General features: G+C 33.7%; 1 protein-coding gene across 2 annotated transcripts; it reads left to right on the forward strand.

The window, feature by feature from the left end:
- Nucleotides 1-251: 251 nt before the first annotated feature.
- LOC125827515 (uncharacterized) lies at nt 252-6185 on the forward strand. Of its 2 annotated transcripts, none has more exons than XM_049506813.1 (21): nt 252-431; nt 1203-1282; nt 1629-1715; nt 1811-1861; nt 1941-2058; nt 2144-2200; nt 2354-2418; nt 2500-2583; nt 2669-2719; nt 2820-2882; nt 2970-3016; nt 3133-3202; nt 3346-3408; nt 3768-3857; nt 3932-3970; nt 4081-4308; nt 4413-4498; nt 5356-5404; nt 5540-5620; nt 5711-5804; nt 5963-6185. In XM_049506813.1, exons 1-21 carry the CDS (start codon nt 314-316, stop codon nt 6139-6141), a joined length of 1800 nt encoding a protein of 599 aa, XP_049362770.1. In that variant the 5' UTR covers nt 252-313; the 3' UTR covers nt 6142-6185. The 2 variants fall into 2 exon arrangements, with proteins under 2 accessions (XP_049362770.1, XP_049362778.1); XM_049506821.1 differs by having other exon boundaries at nt 281-431; nt 1629-1754.
- Nucleotides 6186-26690: the final 20505 nt, after the last annotated feature.

Genomic DNA, 26690 nt, shown 5'->3' on the forward strand with positions numbered 1-26690 from the left:
GCCTCCGCCCTCATATTTTTACTATATAAAGTCGCCATTGCTTCTTCACATACACCCCATTCTCACTCATGCTTTTTGCACCTCCTTTTTTCTTTCTCTTGTGAAAAAAGAAACGCCTTTTATTGGATAAGGTTGCTTCGTTTCATACTATTCTTAATTTGAGAAAAAGTTTCCTGGCCCAAGTCTTTTCCTTGTAGGTATGTTTGTTCCCAATTCTTGCCTTGTTTATTGTACCACCCCAGAGCAAACATTGTTTCTGAAGGATTGCTAATGGGTCCTTTTCCTTCTTCTTGTTTATAGAGTAGCTGAAGAAATGAAGTACGTGTTGGTGACAGGAGGAGTTGTTAGTGGGCTCGGTAAAGGAGTCACTGCCAGCAGTATTGGTCTTATTCTTAAGGCCTGCGGTCTTCGTGTTACCTCCATTAAGATTGGTCTCTGCTTTTTGCCTCATTCTTCTTCTATCTCATTTCTAAATCAACAATGCACCAAAGAATCAATACTGCTCTAGAACTCATGCTTATATATGTAAAAAAAAAAGAATTCTTTTTAAAAAAATAGAAAGCCAACTCAATGACTTTAAATATTTGATAGTTCCTCTCTTATCTGGTATATACTTTATGAAATCAGACATTGTTGGATAAATGAGGGAGGGGAATTCTGATGGTAGAAGCTGTGTTCTCCACTCAGATTCGCAAAGGGCTCGAACCTTGAAGAAAAAAGTTATTTTCCTGTTGGCTGTTCTAGTCAAACTCTCTGCCGATAAGACACCGAAAAACTTTAAGATGGCGTTTCTCTAATGAATAATTTTGGTCAAGACTTCAAGTTTATGTTTCTTTAAATTTTTTGATTTTTTTTTTTTGGCAAAACATGTTCAGAAAATTTGAAGAAGTATTCCTTGTTTTAAGCAACAAAAGTTTTCTGCTTTTCAGCTTCAGCCACAAATTGTTTTTCTTTCTTCTTTTTCCCCAATTTTACATGGGTTCTTGTAAACTTATTGTTAGCTGAGTTGTAGTTCCTGTGTTCCTCTCTCTAGATTGAAAAAACTTTGTCTCTTAGGAAATGGATCCTCCTTTTTTGCTTCTTAACGGATTTTCTTAAACAAGCACAGTGTACTGTTGTTTACTTCAATTGCTGGTATAGTCCAAATGAGGTGGAAGAATTGTATATAAAATGTCTACTTACTGTTCCTTTTTCACTTTCAGATCCTTATTTGAACACTGATGCTGGCACAATGTCTCCTTTCGAGCATGGAGAAGTGTATGTCTTGGATGATGGTGGAGAGGTTAGATATAAATCTTTCATGTTAATGATTAATTTAAATTTTTTTTTGTTGCCCTTTTTACCCCAAATAGTAGTCAGCTGGTGCTGATTTCTTACATTATTTTGGACTCTCTAATTTTAAACTAAAACATGTTACTCTAATGTTTTGGTTGTGTTTTCTGTTAGGTACTGTTAAAGTGCAGATATTTGAAAGTTAAATTTTTTTGGTGTATAGTTTTGCTTTTTAGTATTACCTGTTTTCCTTGTAAAATTAAAGCTTTTGGATGGTTACTTCAATTTCACCTAAGATAAAGTGCAAATTGTTTGTTTGTATGTCACTGATATCGAGATTTGCTTTTCACTTGCAGGTGGACCTGGACCTTGGAAACTATGAGCGTTTTCTAGATATTAAGTTGACCGGTGACAACAATATAACTACTGGGAAAATTTATCAGGCATGTCCTCTAAAATTCCCTATCAGATTATTGATGTATGCTCGATGATATTCATAGATTATGATAGAAACTGCTTTGTTATTTTGGTTTTGCAGTCGGTTATTGATAAGGAGAGAAGAGGGGATTATTTGGGAAAGACTGTTCAGGTTTACCACCTTTCCAGAAAATTACTTAGTCATTTCTTCCAATGTTTATGCTCTTACCGTCTGTCTGTCGCTTCTCTAGGTTGTCCCTCACATTACAGATGCCATTCAAGAGTGGATAGAACGTGTGGCTGTCATTCCAGTTGATGGCAAGGATGGCCCACCAGATGTTTGTGTCATAGAACTGGGTGGCACAATAGGTATGCTTAACAACTTTTTCACATGAGCAGGGTAAGTTGTCAAATGATACGTGTTTTCTTAAAAGTAATTTGTTCCTTAATGCAGGAGATATTGAATCAATGCCATTTATTGAAGCATTAGGACAATTCTCATATCGTGTAGGTAAGGTTTACTCGTCTAAACTTGATTTCTTGGCAATCAAATGATGTCACTGTCAGTTGTGCTCTATGATGTGCAAATCTTGAATTGACTCAGCCGAGTACCTTCTAAAAATAAGGTGCAACTAACATCTATTCATCAACTTTTACTTGTTAGGTGCCGGTAATTTTTGCTTGATACATGTCAGCCTTGTGCCTGTTTTGAGTGTAGTTGGTGAGCAGGTAAATATATTTCTGGGTCACGTGGATATCTTCTATTATAGTAATCACTCAGATTGAGTATTTTGTTATTTTGAAATTCAGAAAACAAAACCTACTCAGCACAGTGTTAGAGGTTTGAGAAGCCTGGGATTGACTCCCAACATTTTAGCATGCCGGAGCACAACGGTTCGTCTCTTCCCCCTTATCTTTTGGGACACATATATCTATATGTTTATCAAGTTCAGTTCTTGAAGTTGGTCTATTTATTCAGGAACTAGAAGAGAATGTCAAGGAGAAAATTTCCCGGTTTTGCCATGTCCCGGTATTATGACCAAATAATCTTTATTTTTATAGAGCTAATCTTGTTTAGGTCATCAACTCTCAATTCTTGGTGCTCAGGTTCTATATTCCTTTTATTTCAGCTAGATAACATTATTACTCTTTATGATGTCTCAAACATTTGGCGCGTTCCTTTGCTTTTAAGAGTAAGTAATTTTGGCACACTTCTTTTTTATGTATTTCTACATAACATCTTTACTATAAGCTTTAAAGAAAATCTTTTGTGTATTTAGGATCAGAAGGCGCATGAAGCAATTCTGAAAGTTCTGAACCTTAAAGGGTATGTTTCAGTTGCATACATTGATTGATGACAAGGAGTATTCAATATTCATTTTTTCTACTTTGTGATTTTGTGCCATCTCTTGTATGATGATGAATTTATTATTTCATTTTCAGAGTTGCACAACAGCCTGCTTTGGGAGAATGGACATCTCAGGCTGCCCTCTGTGACAAGCTACAAGAGCCTGTAGGTTTTGTGATATATATATACACATAAATAAATAATATTCTATAATATATATATATGAAATGTATTCTATCTTCCTTTTTGGAATTTAGTCCCTCAATTTGCATCACAACTTTCATAAATATCTCCATCTGAATTTACAGGTTAGAGTAGCCATGGTAGGAAAGTACACCGGGCTTTCAGATGCATACCTCTCTGTACTGAAGGTAATTATACTGTACTCAAATATATAAAGAGGAGGTTTCCTTATTGTATTTGCTCCTACACCTATTTTCATTTAATTGTTATTTTCTACGATATAGTTTTGTCAAAAGTGATCATCAGGCATAACAGTTTTATCAATGACTTAGATTCTTCTGCTTGAGTTCGAAAAATGGAGAATATTGTTGCCTCTGATGCTCCATCTCATTTTGAGCTCCCTATTTTGTTTCGGGTGGATATTTTATCATTTAAGCCAATATATTTCCACCTCTATTTTACCTTTATATAGCTGAGAACAATCAGTCGATAAATTAGTTCTCCTTTATGTTGTCAATATCTAAATCATTGCGAGTTATTTGTGTAGGCTCTTGTGCATGCCTCTGTAGCTTGCCACAGGAAACTTTGTATAGATTGGATTGCAGCCAGTGACCTTGAGGATGAAACTTCTACAGAGGTATTTTGCTTCCGCTGTGTTCGCTTGCTTTTACTCTTGGTTGTTCCTTATCTGACTGATACTTCTACATGCAGAATCCTGAGAATTATAGAAGTGCTTGGAAGTTGTTGAAGGTTTGTGTGGTGTTACTCTATAACATGATGTTGGCCAAATTCAACTCTTTTTATATCCATGTCTTCAATTTTATTGTTTCTGACTTGTTGAACTACTCTTCACTTTACAGGGGGCGAATGCTATCCTAGTTCCTGGAGGATTTGGTGACAGAGGTGTGGAGGGTAAAATCCTCGCTGCTAGATATGCCCGTGCAAACAGGATTCCGTTCCTTGGCATATGTCTAGGAATGCAAATTGCTGTTATTGAGTTTGCTCGATCCATTCTTGGATTGCTAGACGCAAACAGTACAGAATTTGATCACAACACTCAGAATCCTTGTGTCATTTTTATGCCAGAGGTAAAGAGTGCTTTCCCTTTATCTCTCTTGTCCCTCATGATTGTCCTGTGTTTCTAGTTTTGTTTTAGTAGTTCTCAGTTCTAATCTGTGTGATATGATCTCAGGGTTCAAAAACTCATATGGGTGGTACGATGCGTCTTGGATCTAGGAGAACATATTTTAAAGTTGCGGATTGTAAATCTGCAAAATTGTATGTACTTCCTTTCCTCTACTTATTCCATAGGATGAAATGTGAAACTGCAAAGGGATTTTAATTGACACGAGGGAAGTTGAAATTCATAACCATTTAAGATGATAGTGCAAAAGCAAGATAACTTAGTACCACGAAGAATCCCTTAACTTGCTGATGTTTGTGTCCTATTCCATTGCTGGTATCAAATCTATGTTGTCTTCTAGATTGAATAGAATTATGATCATCTGTATTTGGTTTGTAGTTGTTTGAAAGTAAACAAAAGTTGGGTATTATCGAGTCTTATATTTCGAAGTATCAGATGTTTAAATTTCAGTTTTTTTTTGTGATGTGACTTCAAGAGACCGCATGACAATCATCATCTCTGTCAGTTTTGATTAGAACACTCTTTTCCTTCCTTTCCTCGTAACTTTTTCAATAAATCAGCCTGAGTATGTGCATGACTGTAAAATATATGTTAAGCTTTGAGTGAAAGCTCAGTCACTACCACTTATAACCTTCATTAGTAAATCCCTCTTTTTAGTGTACACTTTGTTTGAATGGTTTTATTTTGAATCCGTACTATAACTCACAGTCAGATTAAGCATCTACCAATGCATCAGGTTGAACAGCCTATATAAGCCATTTGCAGATTTGAAAGTCAGTCCTGCATTGCTCATCAATTCTTATGAATCTGTCTGCTAGGAAGTTGTTTCTTTCCTTCCATTCTTGAAATCTTCTGTTGTGGGTGGAGGAGGCGTGGGGAGGATCAGCATCATTTATCCACAATAATAAATATACTATAATTCATCTAAACCATATATGGTGGAATTTTACCTTTTGCCATCTCCAACTGAATAAAATATATCTTGTGTCAGATATGGCAACCAGAGCTTTATAGATGAGAGGCATCGACACAGATATGAGGTGCGACACTTTCTCTTTGGAACTTTGGTTTAGCTATTTCAATTTTCAAAGTTAGGTGGACTTGTAAAATTACATGCGGACTACCCTCTTATATGGACTTCACGACTAAAGAGCTTATCTCATGCTACTGTTTAGGTGAACCCCGACATGGTGCAGCAACTTGAAGATGCTGGTCTTTCTTTCACTGGCAAAGATGAAAGTGGTCACCGCATGGAGGTTAACCTCTTAAACCATTAAATTTAACATATCATGCTAGCTAGTTATGTTGCTGTGGTTGATTGATCTTGTGGGATGCTTCATCTACAGATTGTTGAGCTGCCAAATCATCCTTACTTCATCGGAGTTCAATTTCATCCAGAATTTAAATCAAGGCCAGGAACCCCTTCTGCCCTGTTCCTAGGTATTTCACCTGCTTCATATATCTGGGGACGAGGAGCCAAATGGATGAATTCGTTTTATTAATTTGGATGCTGGACTTCTAGATATATCTGCATTTCATGTTTTTTTCTTGAAGTTTTGCTGATTCTTTGTATAATCTTGTTTTTTTCTTTTATACAGGGCTTATAGCCGCAGCAACTGGGCAACTTGAAACTTTGTTGAAGAAGGGTGTTCCCAAAACATGGAGTTTGAGCAATGGTACGTCAGGACTAAAATCACATCGATATGTAAATGGGACAAAGATGGCTAATGGATCATTTGATGGCATTTATTGCAACGGGAGTAGCATACATGTCTAAAGGAAACAGTAAGATACGTTGTGGGTGCTTGGCCCTGGATTTCTAGTTGATCAAATTTTGCTACTGCATTTGTTCTGTTGGGTATGTATAGCCATACGAGAGCAGTAGGTTTTCAGCTTCTCTAATTAGCAGCATTATATAGGGTAGAGCGAGATTCCGATCTTTTATACGGAACCTGCTGTTGTATCTCCAGCACACTGTGGTGGAAATGGGACGGCCAATGCTACATTGAAATCTGTGTTTGTTATTCCATCTGGGATGGTACATTAGAGTGCTAGAGAAGATTGAAGACTGGTTTGTCCAGTTTTATATTCAGCTAAATAGCTTGTGTAGTATGAAATGAAATGGCTAAATGGCTACACGTAGCAGGAAAGCTGAATAAAACTTGCGACTGTAAACCAGCGAAGTAGCTTGATTCAAGGTATTAAAGCCGGCTGAATAGAATGTGTTTTTGGTTATTTGGTTCTTTTTCCATTCCATGTTATGAATTCTGTTTTTCACTCCTCTAGACTTCACATTTGTAAGCCATCTACGGTAAGTTCATTACCCTTGGCGGTATCCTCATTAAAATGTGAAATGATCGTCACATTAATTATCGGATGTATTCTTATGCTGTTTTCACAAAGAGCAATTATATGTTAACTCTTTGTTCATTTATTTATGTGTAACACAGTGTCAATTATCTTTTAATTGTGGTTTTAACTAACTATCAAGCGTTTGAAAACTATCTATGGTAAGCCCCCTCTCTCTCCGACGATCCATGTCTCTCCAACCTTGATTCCTGTCTTGAGGTCGCCAAGAGCCTTGGTTGGCACCTTGGTACCTCGGGGGAGAACCTGCCACTTGAATTGATATGTATTGAACTTCCTCATCAAACAATGCATATGCATTATCTTCCTCGAGGGATTTGTCTCGTTGCGCTCCAATAGCTTTCACACTCTGACTCTGGTGCCAATTATGTACTTTGCAAACAACTCCACTTGAGTTATCATTATAACCCTGTTTTCATCTCTTTCCTCCTCTTTTCTCCTTCATTGGTCATGATAGTGGAGTTGACACCCGATGTCACCTTGACATCCTTTGTGTTCCAAGCTCAGTTAGTTTTAGTCATTCTATCCAATGGGGCCTTTGCAAGTTTGAAAGTTCTATCCATGAGTGAACCACCTGTTAGGTTGTTTGCTGATGACTGTTGGGTTTTTAAAAGGTGTGAATGGAAAATGAAGAGTTGCGACTTTTATGAAGAGTTGTGACTTTGATGAAAAGTTGCGACTTTTATGAAGAGTTGTGACTTTTATGAAAAGTTTCGACTTTTATGAAAAGTTGTGACTTTTATGAAAAGTTGTGACTTTTATGAAAGGTGGTGACCTTTCCGAAAGATTGGGACTTTTCCAATGGTTTGTGACCTTTCCGGTAAGGCACAATAAGAACCTTTTCACACTACCCTTTGTTTTCTATAAATTGAGGGATTTCCTCTCATTTTAAGAACGAATTTCTGAACTTCTTCTTCTACTACTAAATCTAGTATTCTAAGTGTACTTTACTGCCGTTGAGTGGCTCGCTGACACCAGCGTTTTGGGTATCAATACACTGGTGATTGAGATCATTCTATCCTGGGAGGACATATTCCAAATCAAACCTCGGATACTAGAGGGGAATAATTTCCTTAAGGGGACACTGTGCATTCAGTGGGCTTGATCTTCTTTCTGTTTTTTCCAGATTCTGGTATGTGTTACAAATTTTAGAATTGTGAATTAATTTATATTCTTCTATTCTTCACTGGTTCATAAAACTTTGGTAACTTCGTGTTTCTGCAAAGTTTGTTGGAATCAGTAAGATTCTTTAAACACAGATTGACAACAATTCTTCTTTAAGAAAAAATATTTCGTATATTTTTTCTACCTTGTTTTTGATTCTAGTTTCTCTACTAGTTTTAATTTTCTAGTTGTGAAAATGTTCTTAAACTTTATTGTGTCTTACCAAACTCTTCAAAGTTTTATTCTAAGTATCTTGGGAATACAAGACGAATAACAATCTTAAGGAATTTATTATACTGTTGGTATTTCTTGTATTCTACTGATTGAGAGAAACAGATCATGGAAGTAGAAGTTTAAGGCATTACTTCTCCCGAATTCGGTGCTTTGTTTAGCAAGGTCGATATGAGAATGTACAGAAAAAATTGGTGCTATTCTGGTTAAAGATTACACCAGGTAACCTTCTTACTATTTATCTAAGGAGGAAAATAGTTTCTAAGAGTTAACAATTTTGATTTTTAATCATGTGTATCTTTGGAAAAAGATCTGCAAACCATTTGTTGTGGAATGAATTTTTCTTGGCAAATAGTATTGCCTTTAAAATTTTTTAGTTTGCAAAATGAGATATGCACATTTTTGTTTGATAAAATGGTATGTCAAAATGTTATAGTTGGAAGACTATTTGAAAAGAAAAACATTTCTATGTAATAAAGAATATGTTTAACTATGTTTGGAAAAAAAAACTTTTGTAGTTTGGTACTCCATGTGAAATTTGATTGTGTCTGATTTTTGTAGGCTAAAAACTTTTGTTGTTTACTACTCTAGATAAATCAGACTATGCAATTGGTTTGAAAAAGATTATGAAAACTTCACATAATAAGTCAATGTTGTACTTTTGACTTTCTATAAACTCATTGTTATATAGAAACAAATTGTACAAATTTTTTTGTCTTTATTGTTAGTATTCTAAATACTAAGTGATATGTCTATTTGTGATAGATGGAAAAATACCAGTGTCTTAGAGTTTGTGATTTTGTGCCTCTATGGAATGAACTTTGACACTATGTAAAGATTGTCAAAGAGAATTGAAGCAATATAATTCTTTTGTAGAATAATATTTCCAAAAGAGGTTTCATAGTGCCAATGACATTTTGATGGTCTGGAAATATATGTGGAAAAACTATTTTCAAATACTTGAAAAATATTTTTGAGATCACATTTAAAATGTGGGGGTTCTTTGCTTATGATAAAGATAAAATTAGACTTGGTGTCTAATTTAATTTTGGAGCAAAAGATATGAAATTCAATGATACTTTTGTATTATGTTAGACCCACAAAATTCTTGGAGTATATTTTGTATTGTGGTTGTTGAGTTTCTCTATTACTAGTATATGGTGTGACTAGTATGAAACTACCAAATTTTATATATATTTGTTCAAAATAATTGTGTTCTTTTATGAAAAAGTGTCACTTAAAATGTTGTGATTTTTCATGAAAAGATATGTCTATTATGATAAAATTAGTTGCATAGACATGAATATTGGTGAATAGTCATTTGTTATGTTCTGTAAAAGAAATATTTGGACTATATTGCCTTTATTGGACCCGATGAAACTTTGTTCATGGGTAGTTCTATAACAATCCAATTGAAAGTTATGGAAAGTTCCTTCTGAAAAGGACATTTGACAAGGTGATGACTCTAAACAATATTTGTATCACACAAAATTGTAAGAAATAGGAACAAAATATTAGTGAGAAAAAAGCTACCTCGCGAAGAGCTTTTCAAACTCAATATTTTTATTTGTTCTTACTTGCTTGAGTTAAAGTTTGTGACATGAACACTTGGGGCATGTCAATTACAAAACCTTGTAAGGAAAACTGATCAACTTAGAAGTTTTGTCTAACTTTGAGTGCAATAAATAAAAATGGCATGTTTGTGTGGAGTCTAAGTATGCTGAGCATTCTTATAAATCTGTTGAAAGGAATTCTAATCCCTTAGAGTTGATTTACACTAACATTTGTGATATGAAGTCAACACCATTTCGTGGTGGAAAAAAGTATCTCATAACTTTCATTGACAATTGCATTAGAAATGACTATGTCTATTTGTTGAATGGTAAGGATGAAGCAATAGAAATGTTTAGACAATATAATATCAAAGTTGAAAATCATTTGGGAAATACATAAGAAGTGATAAGAATGGAGAGTATAAATCTTCTTGTGTAGAAATATGTTTGGAAAATGGAATTATCCATCAAACTGCTGCCCTATTCTCCTCAATCTAATGAAAAATCGAACGTTGAAAGAAATGATGGATGCACTATTTATAAGTTCGAGTTTACCACAAAACTTGTGTGGAGGAACTATCCTTACTGCAAAAGGGAACGACAAAAAGTTGTCTTTTTAGAAAGAAAGCAATTTTGTTTGTTCAGGACACAATCTATTCCATATAAGAAATGGAAAGGAAGGAAATCCAACTTGAAATATTTCAAAGTGTGGGGGTGTCTAGCTAAAGTCCAAGTTCCTATTTCTAAAAGGATTAAAATAGGACCTATGATTGTGGACTGTAAAATTAGACTTGAGTAGTCTAGTGAAGGGTCTAAAAGACCTTGAAAAGGAAAAAAGAGAATGTACTTAATAAAGATATTCCGAGGTGTAGTAAATGTCAAAGTACATCTACTTTCTTCGAATATGATTTTGTAACATTTCTTGTGTCTTTTGTAGACTCATCCTTTTGGACAGATGGTATTAATAGTGAGATTGGTTCAATATTGAGAATCCTATTGGAAGTTGGTTGATCTTCCCCAGGAAATAAAACTTTTGGGTTAAAAGTGAATCCTCAAAAGGAAAATGAAAGTCGATGGAACTGTTGACAGATATAAAGCAAGACAAAAACAAGGTCTTGATCTTTTGGACACATACTCGTCAGTAACTAGAATTACATTCATTTGGATGTTAGTTGTATTAGCTGTGGTATATGACCTCCAAATTCATCAAATGAATGTGAAAACAACTCTCTTAAATGTAGACTTGGAGGAAGAAATTTACATGAAACAACCCAAGGGTTTTGTGGTTCTTGGTAAAGAAAAGAAAGTGTGCGAACTTGTTAAGTCACTTTATGGACTAAAACAAGCGCCCAAACAATGACATAAGATATTTGACCAAACTATGTTGGTAAATGGATTTAAGAATGATGGAAGTGAAAAATGTGTTTACATTAAAATCATTAGGTCATTGTTTGTTTGTATAATTGGTGATATGTTGATCATCAATAGAGACACTAATGGCATAAATGCTACTAAACGTATGCTAGAAAGCAAGTTTGGAATGAAAATTTTTGGAGTTGCTGATGCGATCTTAAGTATAAGAATCCTTAGAACTCCATAATGTTTAGCATATTCGCGGTCTCATTGCATTGAAACGGTACTTGACTAATTCAAATATTTGGATTTCAATATTGTCAAGTCTCCAATAAAAGTGAGGTTTGCATTTCAAAAGAGTGAAAGCAAAAGTGACTCACAATTGGATTGTGCTAAAGTATTGAGAAGTATGATGTATATCACGAAGTGTGCGCGATTAGATATAGCATTTGCTATTAATAAACTGAGTCGGTTCACGAGTGATCCCAATCGAACTCATTATATGAAAATGAAAAGAGTTTTGGAGTATTTAAGAAATACTTAAAACTATGTCTTGCATTTTAACAATATCCAATAGTATTGAAATGATATAGTAATGTGAATTGGATCACCGGACAAATGAAGTGAAATCCACGAGTGGATATGTATTTACTCTTGGTAGAGGAGCAGTCTCTTGGAAATATATTTTTTTTTTTAAAAAAAGAAAAAAAAAAGAGACATGTATCGCTAGCTCTACAATGATCTCTGAGCTAGGTGCTCTAGATAAGGTCGGTGAACAAGTTGAAAGACTCTGGAATTTCTTGATAGATATTCATTTTGGTCCAAACCTTTGGCATCAGTATGCATACACTTTGATAGTCAAGTTGCAATAGGTAGGGCATGGAGAATGATGTATAACGGAAAGTCTAGTCATATAGGACATAGACAAGATACAGTTAGAAAACTACTCTCTAGTGGAATTATCAGAATTGACTATGTAAAGTCAAAGGATAATGTGTTGGATCCACTTACAAAAAGGCCTAACTAGAGAGAAAGTTTAAAGATCATCTAAGGGAATGGGTTTACGACTTAGGACAAGTCATCATGGCGGTAACTCTATCTAGCAGACTGGAGATCCCAAGAGCTAGATTCAAGGAGAAAAACAAAGTTGTGACTGACGGTTCGGCATTGTCAACCAACTCAATCCATTCTCATGATGAAGACAATGCTCAGGAACAAGGATACATCATTAAGGCTTGTTATAGAGTTAATAAAGCTTAATGTTTTTAATGATTTGCTAAGTTTGGCAGATTTGACCAAATAGTGTATCTACGCAATAACACGGTTAGAAATCACCTATGTGAGTGTGAAGTGTAAGCCGCTTCAAAGAGGATGATTGTCAAAAGCCCATCTCTCTATACACTCATGAAACCAGGAGGTGTTCATGGCTGAAACGAACACAATCGTAAGAACCATAAACGGTAAAGGGTTAATTGTGTGACATATGGTTGTCTAGGTATACACTAAAGCTCGACGGTTCAAAGATATCGCATCTACCGATTGACCGAGTATATCCGACATATGTTCACTACGGAAAGTCCAAGGGGAAACCTACTTATCCTGATGCAATTTATTCTTGCTTGTAAAGTACACATATTTGTCCGTTTCTTTGTCTTGGAGTCATTCCCCATTCATGCGGGGGATTGTTGGGTTTTTAAAATGTGTGAATGGAAAATGAAGAGTTGCGACTTTTATGAAGAGTTGTGACTTTGATGAAAAGTTGCGACTTTTATGAAGAGTTGTGACTTTTATGAAAAGTTTCGACTTTTATGAAAAGTTGTGACTTTTATGAAAAGTTGTGACTTTTATGAAAGGTGGTGACCTTTCCGAAAGATTGGGACTTTTCCAATGGTTTGTGACCTTTCCGGTAAGGCACAATAAGAACCTTTTCACACTACCCTTTGTTTTCTATAAATTGAGGGATTTCCTCTCATTTTAAGAACGAATTTCTGAACTTCTTCTTCTACTACTAAATCTAGTATTCTAAGTGTATTTTACTGTCGTTGAGTGGCTCGCTGACACCAGCGTTTTGGGTATCAATACACTGGTGATTGAGATCATTCTATCCTGGGAGGACATATTCCAAATCAAACCTCGGATACTAGAGGGGAATAATTTCCTTAAGGGGACACTGTGCATTCAGTGGGCTTGATCTTCTTTCTGTTTTTTCCAGATTCTGGTATGTGTTACAAATTTTAGAATTGTGAATTAATTTATATTCTTCTGTTCTTCACTGGTTCATTAAATTTTGGTAACTTCGTGTTTCTGCAAAGTTTGTTGGAATCAGTAAGATTCTTTAAACACAGATTGACAACAATTCTTCTTTAAGAAAAAATATTTCGTATATTTTTTCTAACTTGTTTCTGATTCTAGTTTCTCTACTAGTTTTAATTTTCTAGTTGTGAAAATGTTCTTAAACTTTATTGTGTCTTACCAAACTATTCAAAGTTTTATTCTAAGTATCTTGGGAATACAAGACGAATAACAATGACTTGTTAATGGAGTCTAGTGATCGGTAAAAGCATTGCAAGAGCAATCCATCCGGTAACTCGTGATTGGGACACAAGAACACTTTCTTTTTGAACCTCAATCAAACCTCATGTAAAGGCTCTCCCGCCAATTAGAGAAAGTTAGTGATTTCATCACGCAAATGCAATATTCTTGAGGGTAGAAAAAACCGATCTAGGAATGCCTTGGTTAATTTGTTCCATTAAGCGATGGAGGCTTGAGGTAGCACCTCCAACCATGTTGTAGCGTCTCCCATGAGGGAGAATGGGAACAATCTTAGCCTAATGGATTCTTGATTAATGTTTGTGATGTTGAAAGGATGACAAAAACGGCATTCCCTATTGTTGTCTCTAAACAATCCTTTCATCTGGCTTAGATGTAGCATAGTGCTAGTGACATGAAAAACGACATTCCCTATTGTCGGAGGTAGGTGAACGACCCTAGGTACATCATGTGCTACCACAACTTCATCCTCGATCGACATCCATGAACCCATCAATACTAGCTAGACTTATCTCTTATCATGTTCAATCACCAAAAACAACAAAACAACGTAAAAGAAAAGCAAGAGGCCAAACAAATGTGAATCAACAAACAAACAAATGACAATCAATTTCCTATCTTCAACAATGGTGACATTTTCAATAATGTCTAAAACAACTCTCTAATTAAGGAGGTGGAAACGATCATATGCAAAAAAGAAAAAGTACCCAACAAGAGTCGGGGTGGATTTCCCATAGAGATTGGATGTAGATTCACTAAGGCTTGTAAATCAAAGCACATAAGCAAGACACAATTGCTGGTATCAAGATTAAAGGGACTAGGGGTGTGCATTCGATAGGTATAACCTTGATTATAGTACTCCCTCTATTTCATATTAAGTGAATTTTTGAGGTTTTTTTTCTTCAAAATAATTGAAGTGTTCAAAGTTCAAGATAAATGAAGTTTTATATTTTTCAGGTGATAAATTGACTACTTAAAAGTTATATTTATGATTTCACAAAGGGTACTTGAGAAAAATATGATTTAAATTATGTCCTAAATATTTTTCTTAATAGGTGTGCAATTCCCCACAAATTCACTTAATATGGAATAGAAGGGGTATTAACTAGAAAACTTAGAACAAATTATAGCATGTATTGCTTTGCATTTCGGCTAAACTCAAAGTTTCTCAAGCCAAAAAGTGTGTCTACTTTGGGTTCTCTAGAACCCCAAAACCATATTCAATAATCAACCAAATAATTACCCATAGAAAATGTCCTGAAGATTTATAATTCAATACCATCCATGAGAGGACTCCACGATTCTGGCTCATAGATGGTCAAAAACAATACTTCCAACCGTGTCTTATCTACCTAAGCTGCCAAAAATTGATTTCCTGCAAAACAAAATCAAACCTACTAACATTCTCTTCAAAGACTCGCAAAATCCCAAGTTTAAAGCATTACAAGTGCCCCCATGGCACATCAATAAGTTCGTCTGGTCTTTTATTAAAAGAAATGGGAACTAGCTAGCTATGATTTAATATTTCATCTGGCAATTTTGGGAGCTATGAGAGTCCAAATAGGGTGATATTCATTGAGTTGCATCCAGGGAGTTTGATCTTCATTTGTGCTTGGGGAGCTTCGGGGATTGCTTATTTGAGGTAAAAAAATTCTGAAGGGGATACTTTTCCTCTTAATTGTTGATCTTTTAGTGATTTTCTTGCATGTTGTTGTGTTTCGGGCCCTGAATTATGTGTTGTTTTAGAATGCAAGTTTGGGGAGCTTAATTGAACCTTTTGACGGAGTCAATTTCTGGATTCCCAGAACGAGTCCCACATTTTTGTTTTGACCCAAATTGGCCCGTCTCCGATTATTGAATTTTTGATGTCAAAACATCCTTATTGACATTGTGATTCTATTTTTGTTAGCGTGGAAGCATTTGGAGATCGTTTGGAGGGGAAAAGCTTTGAAATTGTGAGTTTTGAACGTTTGTGGTTTGCATTGAGGTAGACCATGGCTTCCCGATCTTTAGTTGAGCTCTTGAATGTAAATGCATGTTCATTAGTTTAAATTTGGATTGGGTAGCTAGTTGATCAAGCTTAGTTACTTAGAAATCATGTTTTAGGCTATATGATGGGTTTTTATAGGCTACTAGCATGTTATTTTCCCTTTTTCTGACCATCCTTACCTTGTGGCATGTGTTATACCTATTTATTATTGTTGTTGAAAGCATGATTGGCCTTAGTGTAGGATTAGACTAGTGTTTACCTTAGACTTGCATTTTTGGAGTTGATAGGCTTTACAAGTGCTCCAACGTTACTTCGGACTGCTTAGCTTCTTGTAGACTGATGTAGCAGACTTGGGTCTAATATAGAATGAGCCTTAGTTAGGCGGTACGTCAGCTCCAATTACCATTTGTCCATAGCTCTCTCTTTCTATGGCCCTAGTGATTCTTGGTTATGATTTCAGACTTCATTCGACGCTTTGGGATTGGATTCGATTCGGTTTGGAGCGTTATATTGATTGCCTTAAGGTGGACGTCATTCCACGATGTCCTTATGATGATGATATGGGTTTGGGATTTGACCATATTCGAGGTATGGTCATGCTGCCCTATTTTAGTCGCAGATACTAGGTATGGACATATGATATTGAGCCGCAGTCCATGATTCAAACTCATTATCTTTTACCGAGTTTATATAAATTGGATTGATCCTATTGGTTATTTTTGGGAGTCTCATCCGCAGTTTGAGGTCTAGGTTATGCACTCACTGGCTCTGGATTCATCGGGTTCTATTCTCAGTAGTGATAGTTCTTCTGTGTACTTGTCAAGCTTATGAGGGTCCGTTCAGGTTCTTACTTAAAATTGCGGGAGTGTACCTTCTAGGCTTATGTGGTATGTTATAATTAGTTACTTGTTCTCTTTTCTCTCCTTTCTACACTAGGGTGCATATCTTATAGAACTTCGCTTATTTGACCTCTATACTGGTTTTATTCCCGCTTTTCATATTGCCTTTACTTTTCTAGCTCAGCTAACCTATGATTCCTACTGTGTACATCTTGTTTTGGTAGTCATACTACACTTAACATATATTTTTGTGATGCAAGTCGGAGCACTAGCTATCAACGTTGGTTTCAAGCAAATTGCCGCAGGATTCGAAGGTGAGTTGATTTTATGGTTTCCTGGATCATACTTGTCTCCTTCTGTATCATTTGACTAGTCTTTTGGTTTCTTGAGACACTTTGTATATATTGGTCCACTTTTGGAACTTCTATTATTTTCGTAGTAGTTTTGTACTTGTGACTTCTCAGTTATAGGTTGCACCTTTTTTTTTGTAAATATATATGTTGCTTCCGCATTATTCTTCTATTATTTCTGTTGAGTTTTTTATCCTTATGTTGTTTCTACCCTTATATTCTTTACTTTTCTTCTCGCGATTATGGATTGGCTTACCTACTTGTAGGTTATAGTAGGTTTCATCATGATATGAGAAATTGGATTGTGACAAACACATAATAAACTATATTAGTTGAAAATTACGTTAAAAGTACTATAAATCGCTAAAATTAACAACTTAAAAATATTTATAAAATAAAAAATTCAAATATTTTTAAAAACATATTAAAAATTTGGTGTATTCACATAAATAAGTGAGAAGAACATATATTATTTGAAAATTATGTTAAAGACAATTAACAATTTCAAATAATTTTACTAACATATTAAAAATATGATTGACTCTCATAATTTTACAAGTTGCCACTTAAATTAGGACACATAGAGTAACATATATTATTTGAAAATTAAGTTTAAATTACTCTAAATCGCTACAATTAACAACTTAAAATATTTTTTAAAAACATATTAAAAATTCTACTGGCTCTCAAAATTTCACAAGTTGCCACATAAATTAGGACACATAGAGCAACATATATTATTTAAAAATTACGTTAAAAACACTATAAATCTCTACAATTAACAACTCAAAAACTTTATAAAATTAAAAACATATTAAAACTTGGTTGACTTTGAGAAACAAGTTGCCACATAAATTTGGACACTTAGAATAACACAGATTAGTTTAAAATTACGTTAAAAGTACTATAAATAACTTAAAATATTTTTAAAAATATATTAAGATTTGGTTGACTTTCAAAATTTCTTAAGTTGCCATATAAATTTGGACACATAGGGTGTGTTTGGTATGATGGAAATGTTTTCCAATTTTCTCATGTTTGATTGGGTTAAATATTTTGGAAAATGTTTTCTAAATCAACCCATTTTCCTCAAATTTAGGGAAAATGACTTCCCTTCAAAACTTAAGGAAAACATTTTCCAAAAACTTTCTTCCAACTTCAAATTACAAATATTTTTGGTTGAAAAATCAATTTATTTTGTCCCTACCCTCAAATCAGCCCCCCCAACCGCCCCCCCCCCCCCCTCCCCAAAAAAATAATTTAAAACTTGTTTTTAAAATAAGTTTTTTTAACTTCAATTTTTTTACCCCACCTTCACCCCTACCCCCAGCCCCCTACCACCACCCCCCCAAATAAAATATTAAAAGTTATTTTTAAAAGATATTTCTAATTTCAATTTTTTATTTTTTTTAACCCCACCCCCTACACTCCCCCCCATCAGACTCCCTTCAAAAAATAAATTAAAGTTTATTTTTTAAAAAATATTTTATACTTCAACTTTTTTCGACCCTCCCTCCGCAGCCCTCCCCCCCCCCCAAAAAAAAATAATAATTTAAGTTCGTTTTTAAAAAATATTTTCAACTTCAAAAATTTATTTTTTCATCCCGGTCCTCATCCCCCACCCCCCACCCCCCAAAAAAAATTGAGTTTGTTTTTAAAAAATATTTTCAACTTCAAAATTTCATTTTTTCACCCCACCCCCTACCCTCTCAACTTCAAAAGTTACATCCTTACAACATACTTATGCTTTCTCAAACATTGTTTAAAGGATGTTGATTGTATAACCACAACTCTTCATTATACATCTCTAATCACCACACCCAATTTATGTGGACTCTTACATGATTATATGATTTGTTTAAACTTATTTAAACAGATATATATCAAAAATATAATTTATTATTAATTAATTATTATCTTTTTTGGTCTATATATAAGTGTCAGATTCTAGTAGGTGAAGTATCGACAATGATTTAACATAGATATAAATCCAAATATACCTTACTAATGTCAGAATGTAAATCTCATTGGTCATACATACACCACGCACATATAGATGTATCGATTGTATAAAGGGTCTATATATTTTGATAACCAGTAAATATTTAGATATACAAATTTTACAACGGTAACAAAAGTTCAAATTCCACTTTTTCAACGGTAACATCTGGTTATTTTTTGTATAAAATGAAGGCAATCCCTCATAAACAACTCAAACACCTTCATTTTTACAATGTCTCAAGCATCTCAAACATCCAAAGAAAAAAAGTCTTACAATTGTCATTGTGGTAATCCAGCTACGTTGAGGACGTCATACATCGATACAAATTCAGGTCAATAATTCTTTAATTGTGCAGTTAGCATATGCTCATTTTTTAGGTGACTTGAAAATGAATAATCAACTTGTATCCCATCGAATTTTCAAGGCGTTGCCAAATTTGAATTATTAAAAAAGCTACAAAAATTCGAAGAAAATAAGAATTTGCTAATGACTTTCTTAAAAGAAGCTGAAGAGCAGAGGAATCACTTGAAAATGTTGCTAAAAGATGTTGAAAGAGATAGAGATCAACTAAAAGAAAGGTTGATTTTAGCAGAAGAAAAAAAAGGCCTAAAAACTGTATTGTGTGGTTTATTTTTGGTGTTTGCTTTGTGGAAATGTGTAACAGGAATGTAGTCTGAATAAATAAAATTATTTCTCTCTATTTATTGCACTCCTATATCTTTCATTTTTAATCGATAATGTTATAAATCAACAGTGATAGCAATCTATAATATTAAACATACAACTTTATTATCGATAATTGACTACTAAGTAATTTTATTCCATAATGGTAAGAAACTAAAGTTAAGCAAAAATCACATACTATTAAAACATAGATTCATAAAAACCCCTTCATAATAAAACATGTTAAATTGTTTCTCAAAACTACCATAAACCATATACAAAAACATCTATAATTTTTCAAATGTACATTTTTTCTCCTCAAAACAACAAAATCACAAACTTCAAAATGTCTTAAAATATCAATACTTTAAAAACTATTGTCTTAAAATGCCAATACTTCAAAAACCATTGTCTTAAAATGTCAATACTTCAAAAACCACTTTAATTGTTTTTCTTTTCACCATTAATCTCACCATTGAGTTCCATAACGATACTCATCACATCCACTGAATTTTCACACTGTCATCTTCTTCTTTCTCTTCTTCATCATCTACTGACTTCTCTTTTATTTTTTTCTTCTTCCTTCTTCTTTTCTGCCACTTCAGCAATTGCATCACCTGCCACTTCATCAACAACATCAACTGTCACTGGATCAACTGCACCTGTCACATCATCAACTGACACAACATCAACTGTCATTACCACTTCATCAATAACATCAACTGCCACTGGATCAACTGCACCTACTACTTCATCAACAACATCAACTGCCACTTCATCAATTGCCATTCATCAACAACATCAACTGTCACTAGATCAACTGCACCTGCCACTTCATCACCTGTCACTGCATCAACTGCCACTTCATCAACTACATCAACTACCACTTCATCAACTGCAATTTCATCAGAATGATCACCTATCACTTTATCAAGAACATCAACTGTCACTTCATCAGCTCCATCCGTAAAGTATTCATCAATTGCAGCAAAGTCTTCATCAACTGTTGTAATGTTCACATGTACTATATTACTTTGACAAAAATTATAGGAATAAATTACTTGACACTAACAATATATATATACACTAATTTACCTTTCTCTTGTTGCATTTTTTGTTCTTTACAATTCTCCTCAATTTTTCTTCTCGTACATAAGCAACAACTTTCACCATTGATTGCTCAAGGGATACAACAAGATCACTTAGATTTTTCAAATTTCCATCATTAGAAGTACTTGGTACATTTTTCTGTCTACTAGAAACAGAATCCGCACAAGGTTGAATAATTTTGTGATCACCCAAATATTCATCATTTGCGCTTGCAACTCCTCATGTAGTGAGGACGGTCACACCTTTCAATTGGGCCTTCAAGACATCGATGACCGCGTCCTTCACTTCATATATATATGGCTTAAATATTTTCATCTAATTTTGTCCCATCCCACAGACAGTAAGGGTGAGGTATGGATGCACAATCTAAAAAAAGAATATAAATATTACACAATGTTCACTAATTTAAAAATATTGTTAGTTAATAATAAATAAATGTATGCCTTTGTACTTCTTCCTTTGTACTTAAATGGATCACCTTCAACTATATTATCGCTCTTTGATGTGTACCATCTTAGTAAACGAAAAATGGACAGTGGAGTGTCCAAGGACTTTCCAGCATACTTTCCAAGAAATGAAAAAGCCTCATATATCCAAACCTGAAATTCATAGAACAACAAACAAATAAATAGTTTACGAAGTACTACACAAATAAATCAGAGAATATCAGAAATTGACTGAATAGTTGATAATAATGATCAGAAATGCCCAAAAAAAGTCGTACAGAGCATAAGATGCATTCTTCTTTTCATTATACATTCCCCTCTGCTTCCTCAAATTAATTCGATTCTTCAGATAGGTCAATGTTAAATCAAATGACTCTTTTCCCCATGAATAACTTTTGAAGAAATCCAAATTATCTGCCATCTTGATGTGGTTTGAATCCACAATCTTAGACCGATCATGTGCAAGAAATATCGCGTGGATGAACCAAACTAAAGAGCACTTCAATTTCTGCTCCTTATTTAATTTGTTACTATTTATTAATCTCATAAACTTTGCACTAGTGATGTTCTTGTTCCTTGTCACCTTGAAATGAAAATTCTCACCTTTTCTAAGGACTTTGTTCAGTTTTGATTCATGGGGTATGCTGAGCAATTCATCACCATAATCAGTGCAAATTCTTTTAAGCTAAAACATGCAGGCTTATCATTCACATAAAACCAGATTTCATGCAATTTTTTGTCATTTTTCACACGTCGCAACAACATATAATAGACAATCTGTCCATTGAACTTAAAATAATTTGAAATGTGCCTCAAATGTCCAAAGCGAGTACCCTTAAGTTCATTATAAAGTTTTTATTCAATCAGAATTTCCCTAAAGTCACGATAAACTGTCATCCTTGATCTTACATAGATCTTTGTTGGAAACGATCCTACCTCATCTAACCACGTCGCTAGGTCATACAACTCAATCTTGCACAAATTGGCAAGGATAGCGGATCATCCTCATCTCGACTAGTGTCTCTACTACTCTCCTCACTATCACTTTCTCCTTCACTACTCTCACCATTATCACTAGCATCAACACTGCTGTCCTGATAGTTCTCAATCTTCGCCATTGTTTCAGTTTCAGAATCAAACTCAGATTCTTCAACTATAATTTTTTTCTTTTTACAAGTTTTTCAAACTTCTTCAGCCTTCGTTTCTTACTTCTAAGAGCAACATGAGCAGATGGTTTAGTGCTTTCACCTCTAGTTTTAGCCATACTTTATAATCTACAAGCAAAAACATATTTATCGACCACTTGTTTATTAACATAAGAAGAGTAATCCTCAAATAAAACATGCAAAATATATAGCAGATCCAACATAAATCAACAATGTGATTGACAGAAACGCCACTAAAGTCGATCAAAGTTTAGTAAAAATTTTAAAATCAATAGGCGAGATAAATATAATTTTTTTTTTAAAAAAATAAGCAACCAAAATAGGGTCAAATATTTATATCCAAACAAAGACGTCATTAGAGACCACAAATATTCATTGAATACGACAAAAAAATTTCATCCCAAACAAGAACATGAAGAAAAACAGTCCAGAAAAAGGGGTCATTAAATCATTACACTACTATAACAAAATAAACAACCAAATACGGTTAAAAAATACTGAAAAACACCATTACAGAAGATTCAACATATCAAAGATGAAAGCTTTGAACTTGGGGAAGAAGATTGAATAAAACAAATGAAGATTTGAGAAGGGTTTAGGACAATGAAAAGGTTGAATAAGTTAAATGGAAGAAAAGTGAATGGAGAGGAGGAGAGTATGATTACACTGGTTTCATCTTTCAAGAATAGAAGATGGTTCTTGAAAGATGAAAAGTCTTGCACTTGGTAAAGAAGAAACGTTGGAACATAAACAGAGATTCAGCAAATACTTGCCTCGATTTTCATCAAATAATAATATTTTTAAAAATGTATTGGGATTATAATATATTCTTGTAAAATTATATCTTTTCTCCAAGTTTTAAAAATATTAAATAAGCCCGTGACCCCACATTCACAAATATACCCCAAGTTTTAAAAAGTCAAAGAGATCCATGACCCCACACTTATTCCTTTTTAAAAAGCCCAACCCTAAAAAATAAAGAAAAAATAAATTAAGTGGGTATAGAATAAATTAAGTTATAAAGATGACTACAATACCAAATCTTCTCGAATTACTTGTGTCTTTTCCCTATTTTTTTTTATGACAAACACATATATATGATATGCTTTTTCAAAAATTCGTGAGCTCCAAAAACTGACAATTAGCCCAAGATTTGGAACAACGGATAATACTGACACAAAATTAAACTATTTGTTTTAAGAGCAAAATTATCCTTACAAGTAAAAAAGAGTTCAAGTTCAAGAAGACATAGATACTCAAGGTGGAAAGACCAAAAGAAGTCAACTTATCATCAATGTTAAAAGAACTAAAAGACAACCTTGATTACTTAGCCAGCATCAGTTCCTCTTCTCCACCATTGCCTACTCCTATTTGTTGGGTTTTTATTTACCCTCATAAATAGGTTTTTCTTTTAAAAAAAGATTTAATATTTCGGCTAGTCCTTTTGTTTGTAAGAAAAGATTTAGAAATCTATAAATAGAGGTTTGTTCCTTCTAACTTAATTAGCATTCACAATGTAATCCTAGGATTTTGAGAGTTTCGATTATGGGGGGAATTTTGTGAACCTTCTTGTATTCCGAGTGAATAATTGGTTGACGTTGTTTCTTTTTATATTTTGTACTCTCATATTTATAGTGGATTGTTCATCTCCTTTGTGAATGTAGGTCGATTAATGATCGAACCACGTTAAATCTTTGTGTCTTTTTGATATATTTTTCGTTTATCTTCTTACTCATGGTCTTTCGAGGTTTGCTTTGCTAACTTCCGCATGACATCTAATTATTTTTCATCCTAACACTATTATCAATTTCTTTCTTTCTCTTTCATTTTAAGGGGGTGTTTGAATAAGTTTTTTTAAGCGACTTAAAAGCCAAAAGCCAAAAGTAAGTTAGCTACCTGCTTTTAAGTTTTGATGACTTTTTTTTTCTTTTACTTTTTAAGCCTATAGTAAAGTACTTTGTCTTTGCCAAACCCCACAGAAAATTTAAAAGGACAGCAGAACAGTTACAGTTGAATCTCAATAAATTAATACTCGATAATTAATAATCTCTTTAAATAATATTTTTCTCCAGTTTCAACTTGGAATAAAATAATAAGATAATATATTTTCAGGAGACCCCTGCATAAATATATGGTCCCATTAATATTATAAATTAATATTTTTTTTAAAGTACAAATATGTCTAAGACAATTTAGTGAAATATGATTTTACAGTGTTTTAATTTTTGTTAAAATTTAATTCTAGTTGATGTTTATTTCTAACTTTTGTTATTGTATCCAAAAGTTTCAATGTTATCTTTTTGAACTGCACCATAAAATTGTGAAGAGTATGCGATAAGTGTTTCTTTACGCATCACTGGTTCCAAATATATTGTATCATCTTCAACTTCATTATCAACATTATTTTTCTGATGATATCCTCAATTTCTTCTAAGCTCTAGACCTCTGAACATGTATCATTTTCATCTGGGTAATCAACAGGTTATTAACGTCCATTTTATTGCGGTAACTGAGATCATTAATCATGACCCCAAGTTCATGAATGACGTTTTCACAAGTGGGTTCATTTAGATTCTCTAAGATTTCATTCCCCCAACGAATTTTGTAGTGTTGAAAACAATTTGCTATTGTTTCTTTCTGAACATTTGTTGTCCATGTCGGGATTGCAAAATTGATAGCATCCAAAACATTAATCTTTCCTAGATCTGTTTGTCTCACTTCATAGCTTTCTAATATTTTATGATAAAATATGTTGTGATATATATCTTGGAAGATCTTATTATTCCGACATTTAAGGTTGAATATCAAAACATTCTTTAAATTAATAAATATTAATGTATCGATTAAATAATACCTCTATAAAATATTAATATTTCATAGTCCCATCTATATTAATTTAGTGAGGTTTTACACTATTCTGTCCTCCATGCACTCACATTCCAATCTTTGTCCCTGGCATCACCTCCAGACACAAGGCATGAAGGGATGAGGTATCCTTTTATCAATATCATATTATTATTTTAAATTTTTAATAGTTAACTAAGTAGGCAGACGGAAGTAATGGCATTGCTCTATCAACTGAATAGACTTTTTCCAAGATCTTCATCTCAATCTATTCTACACATATATTGCAAGAAAATCTGATAAGCTAATCTTCAAAAACTATAAAACAAAAGATATTATTATCATGATATGTGTCTCCATCATTATGTACTCTTAGTTAAGCTTTTATATTTTAAACATAAGAAAGTTTTCCCCTTTCGTTTCATCATATTTTTTTTGTATCTCTTTACAACTCAACATTTTAATCTTTTCTTGCCTTTATGTTGAGGGACGATCATTGAAATCACGATTCAAGAGAATCCATACATCAAGGAATGAAATGAAGATTGAGGCAAATATAAGAAAAATTGTGTGAAAATTGAAAGATGTATAGAACTAAAACTGTAATCCGCTGTTGAAAGTCAGAAGAAAACAAAATTCCAATGAAAAAATAAAAATTTTAAGGGGATTAGACATACCCAAGCAAGCTTTAATCTGATTACTATGAAAAGTGAATTGAGTGTTGTAATAATTTAAGTTTTTTGTTTGATATTGACTTCAAAGATAATGAAAAGTGGATTTGGTGATGGATTTTCCCTTTTTTTCACAACCCTTCTTTTTATGTGGAAAGTCTGGTATTCAATAAAACTTACTTGTGCCCGGGCATGTAGGTAAATTTACATTATTAAGTTATGGATTTAATTATTCCAGTTGGACATGTAGTTGGATGCTAACGTAACGTTGAATACTAACAAATGCAGATTAACACTAGCTATAATTAATAGGAAGAATTCTCTGTAATGTAAACTATTTATTTTTCATAGAGTGCACGTGTAGGTATATAAAAAGCAAAAAATCTCTATTTTTAACGTATCTTATTTGTTTATCTGAAAGTTATGCCGCCATTGTACTACTTCTTTGCTTAGTGAAGCACCTAATTAAGAGAATCAAAACAGACAATTCTCAAGATCTGTGCATGCTCATCAATAAGAGTTATAAAATTAAGTTAATTTTTTAACAGACAAAGTATTCACTATATTCCTTGAGAGATAATAAAAGTGAATTTAGCGTTGCAATTATTCAAGTTTCAGTTTGATGTTTATTTTATGATCAGTAGCTTATCGTCTTTTATGTATCAAGTTCTCTGTCTTGCCGTCGCATTCTGAGCCCAGGCTAGCTGCACACATAAGAGGGATTCCTACATGTATGTTGATTATTGCATGGGGTTTACGCAAATCACATAAGAAGGATTCCCAAATGGTTTGTTGATTATCTCATGAGGTTTATGCAAATCACATAGAAGGTTCACAAATGGTTTGTTGATTATCTCATGGGGATCGGACAGGTTTATAATAAGGGAGGCAATATGTTATTGAAATGTAGAATTTTTGTTTAAGTTTTCTTCTTCTCCTTTGCTCTTGTTACCTTTTTCTTATTTCTCTACTACTTCTATATTTTGTATAGTATTGTTGTATTCAATTTCCTTTGTGGTTGCGCTTA

The sequence above is a fragment of the Solanum verrucosum genome, unplaced genomic scaffold (genome assembly GCF_900185275.1).
Source record: "Solanum verrucosum unplaced genomic scaffold, falcon-dt-bn FXZP01000294.1, whole genome shotgun sequence".
Lineage (NCBI taxonomy): Eukaryota > Viridiplantae > Streptophyta > Magnoliopsida > Solanales > Solanaceae > Solanum > Solanum verrucosum.

What these genes read in the sequence shown, in the direction of transcription:
- LOC125827515 (XM_049506821.1), top strand. Translation starts at nt 314, where the DNA reads ATGAAGTACGTGTTGGTGACAGGAGGAGTTGTTAGTGGGCTCGGTAAA. An exon ending in ATTTGGGAAAGACTGTTCAG is followed by an intron (nt 1,862 to 1,940) that starts GTTTACCACCTT and finishes TCGCTTCTCTAG; the next exon opens with GTTGTCCCTCACATTACAGA. An exon ending in GCGTTCCTTTGCTTTTAAGA is followed by an intron (nt 2,883 to 2,969) that starts GTAAGTAATTTT and finishes TTGTGTATTTAG; the next exon opens with GATCAGAAGGCGCATGAAGC.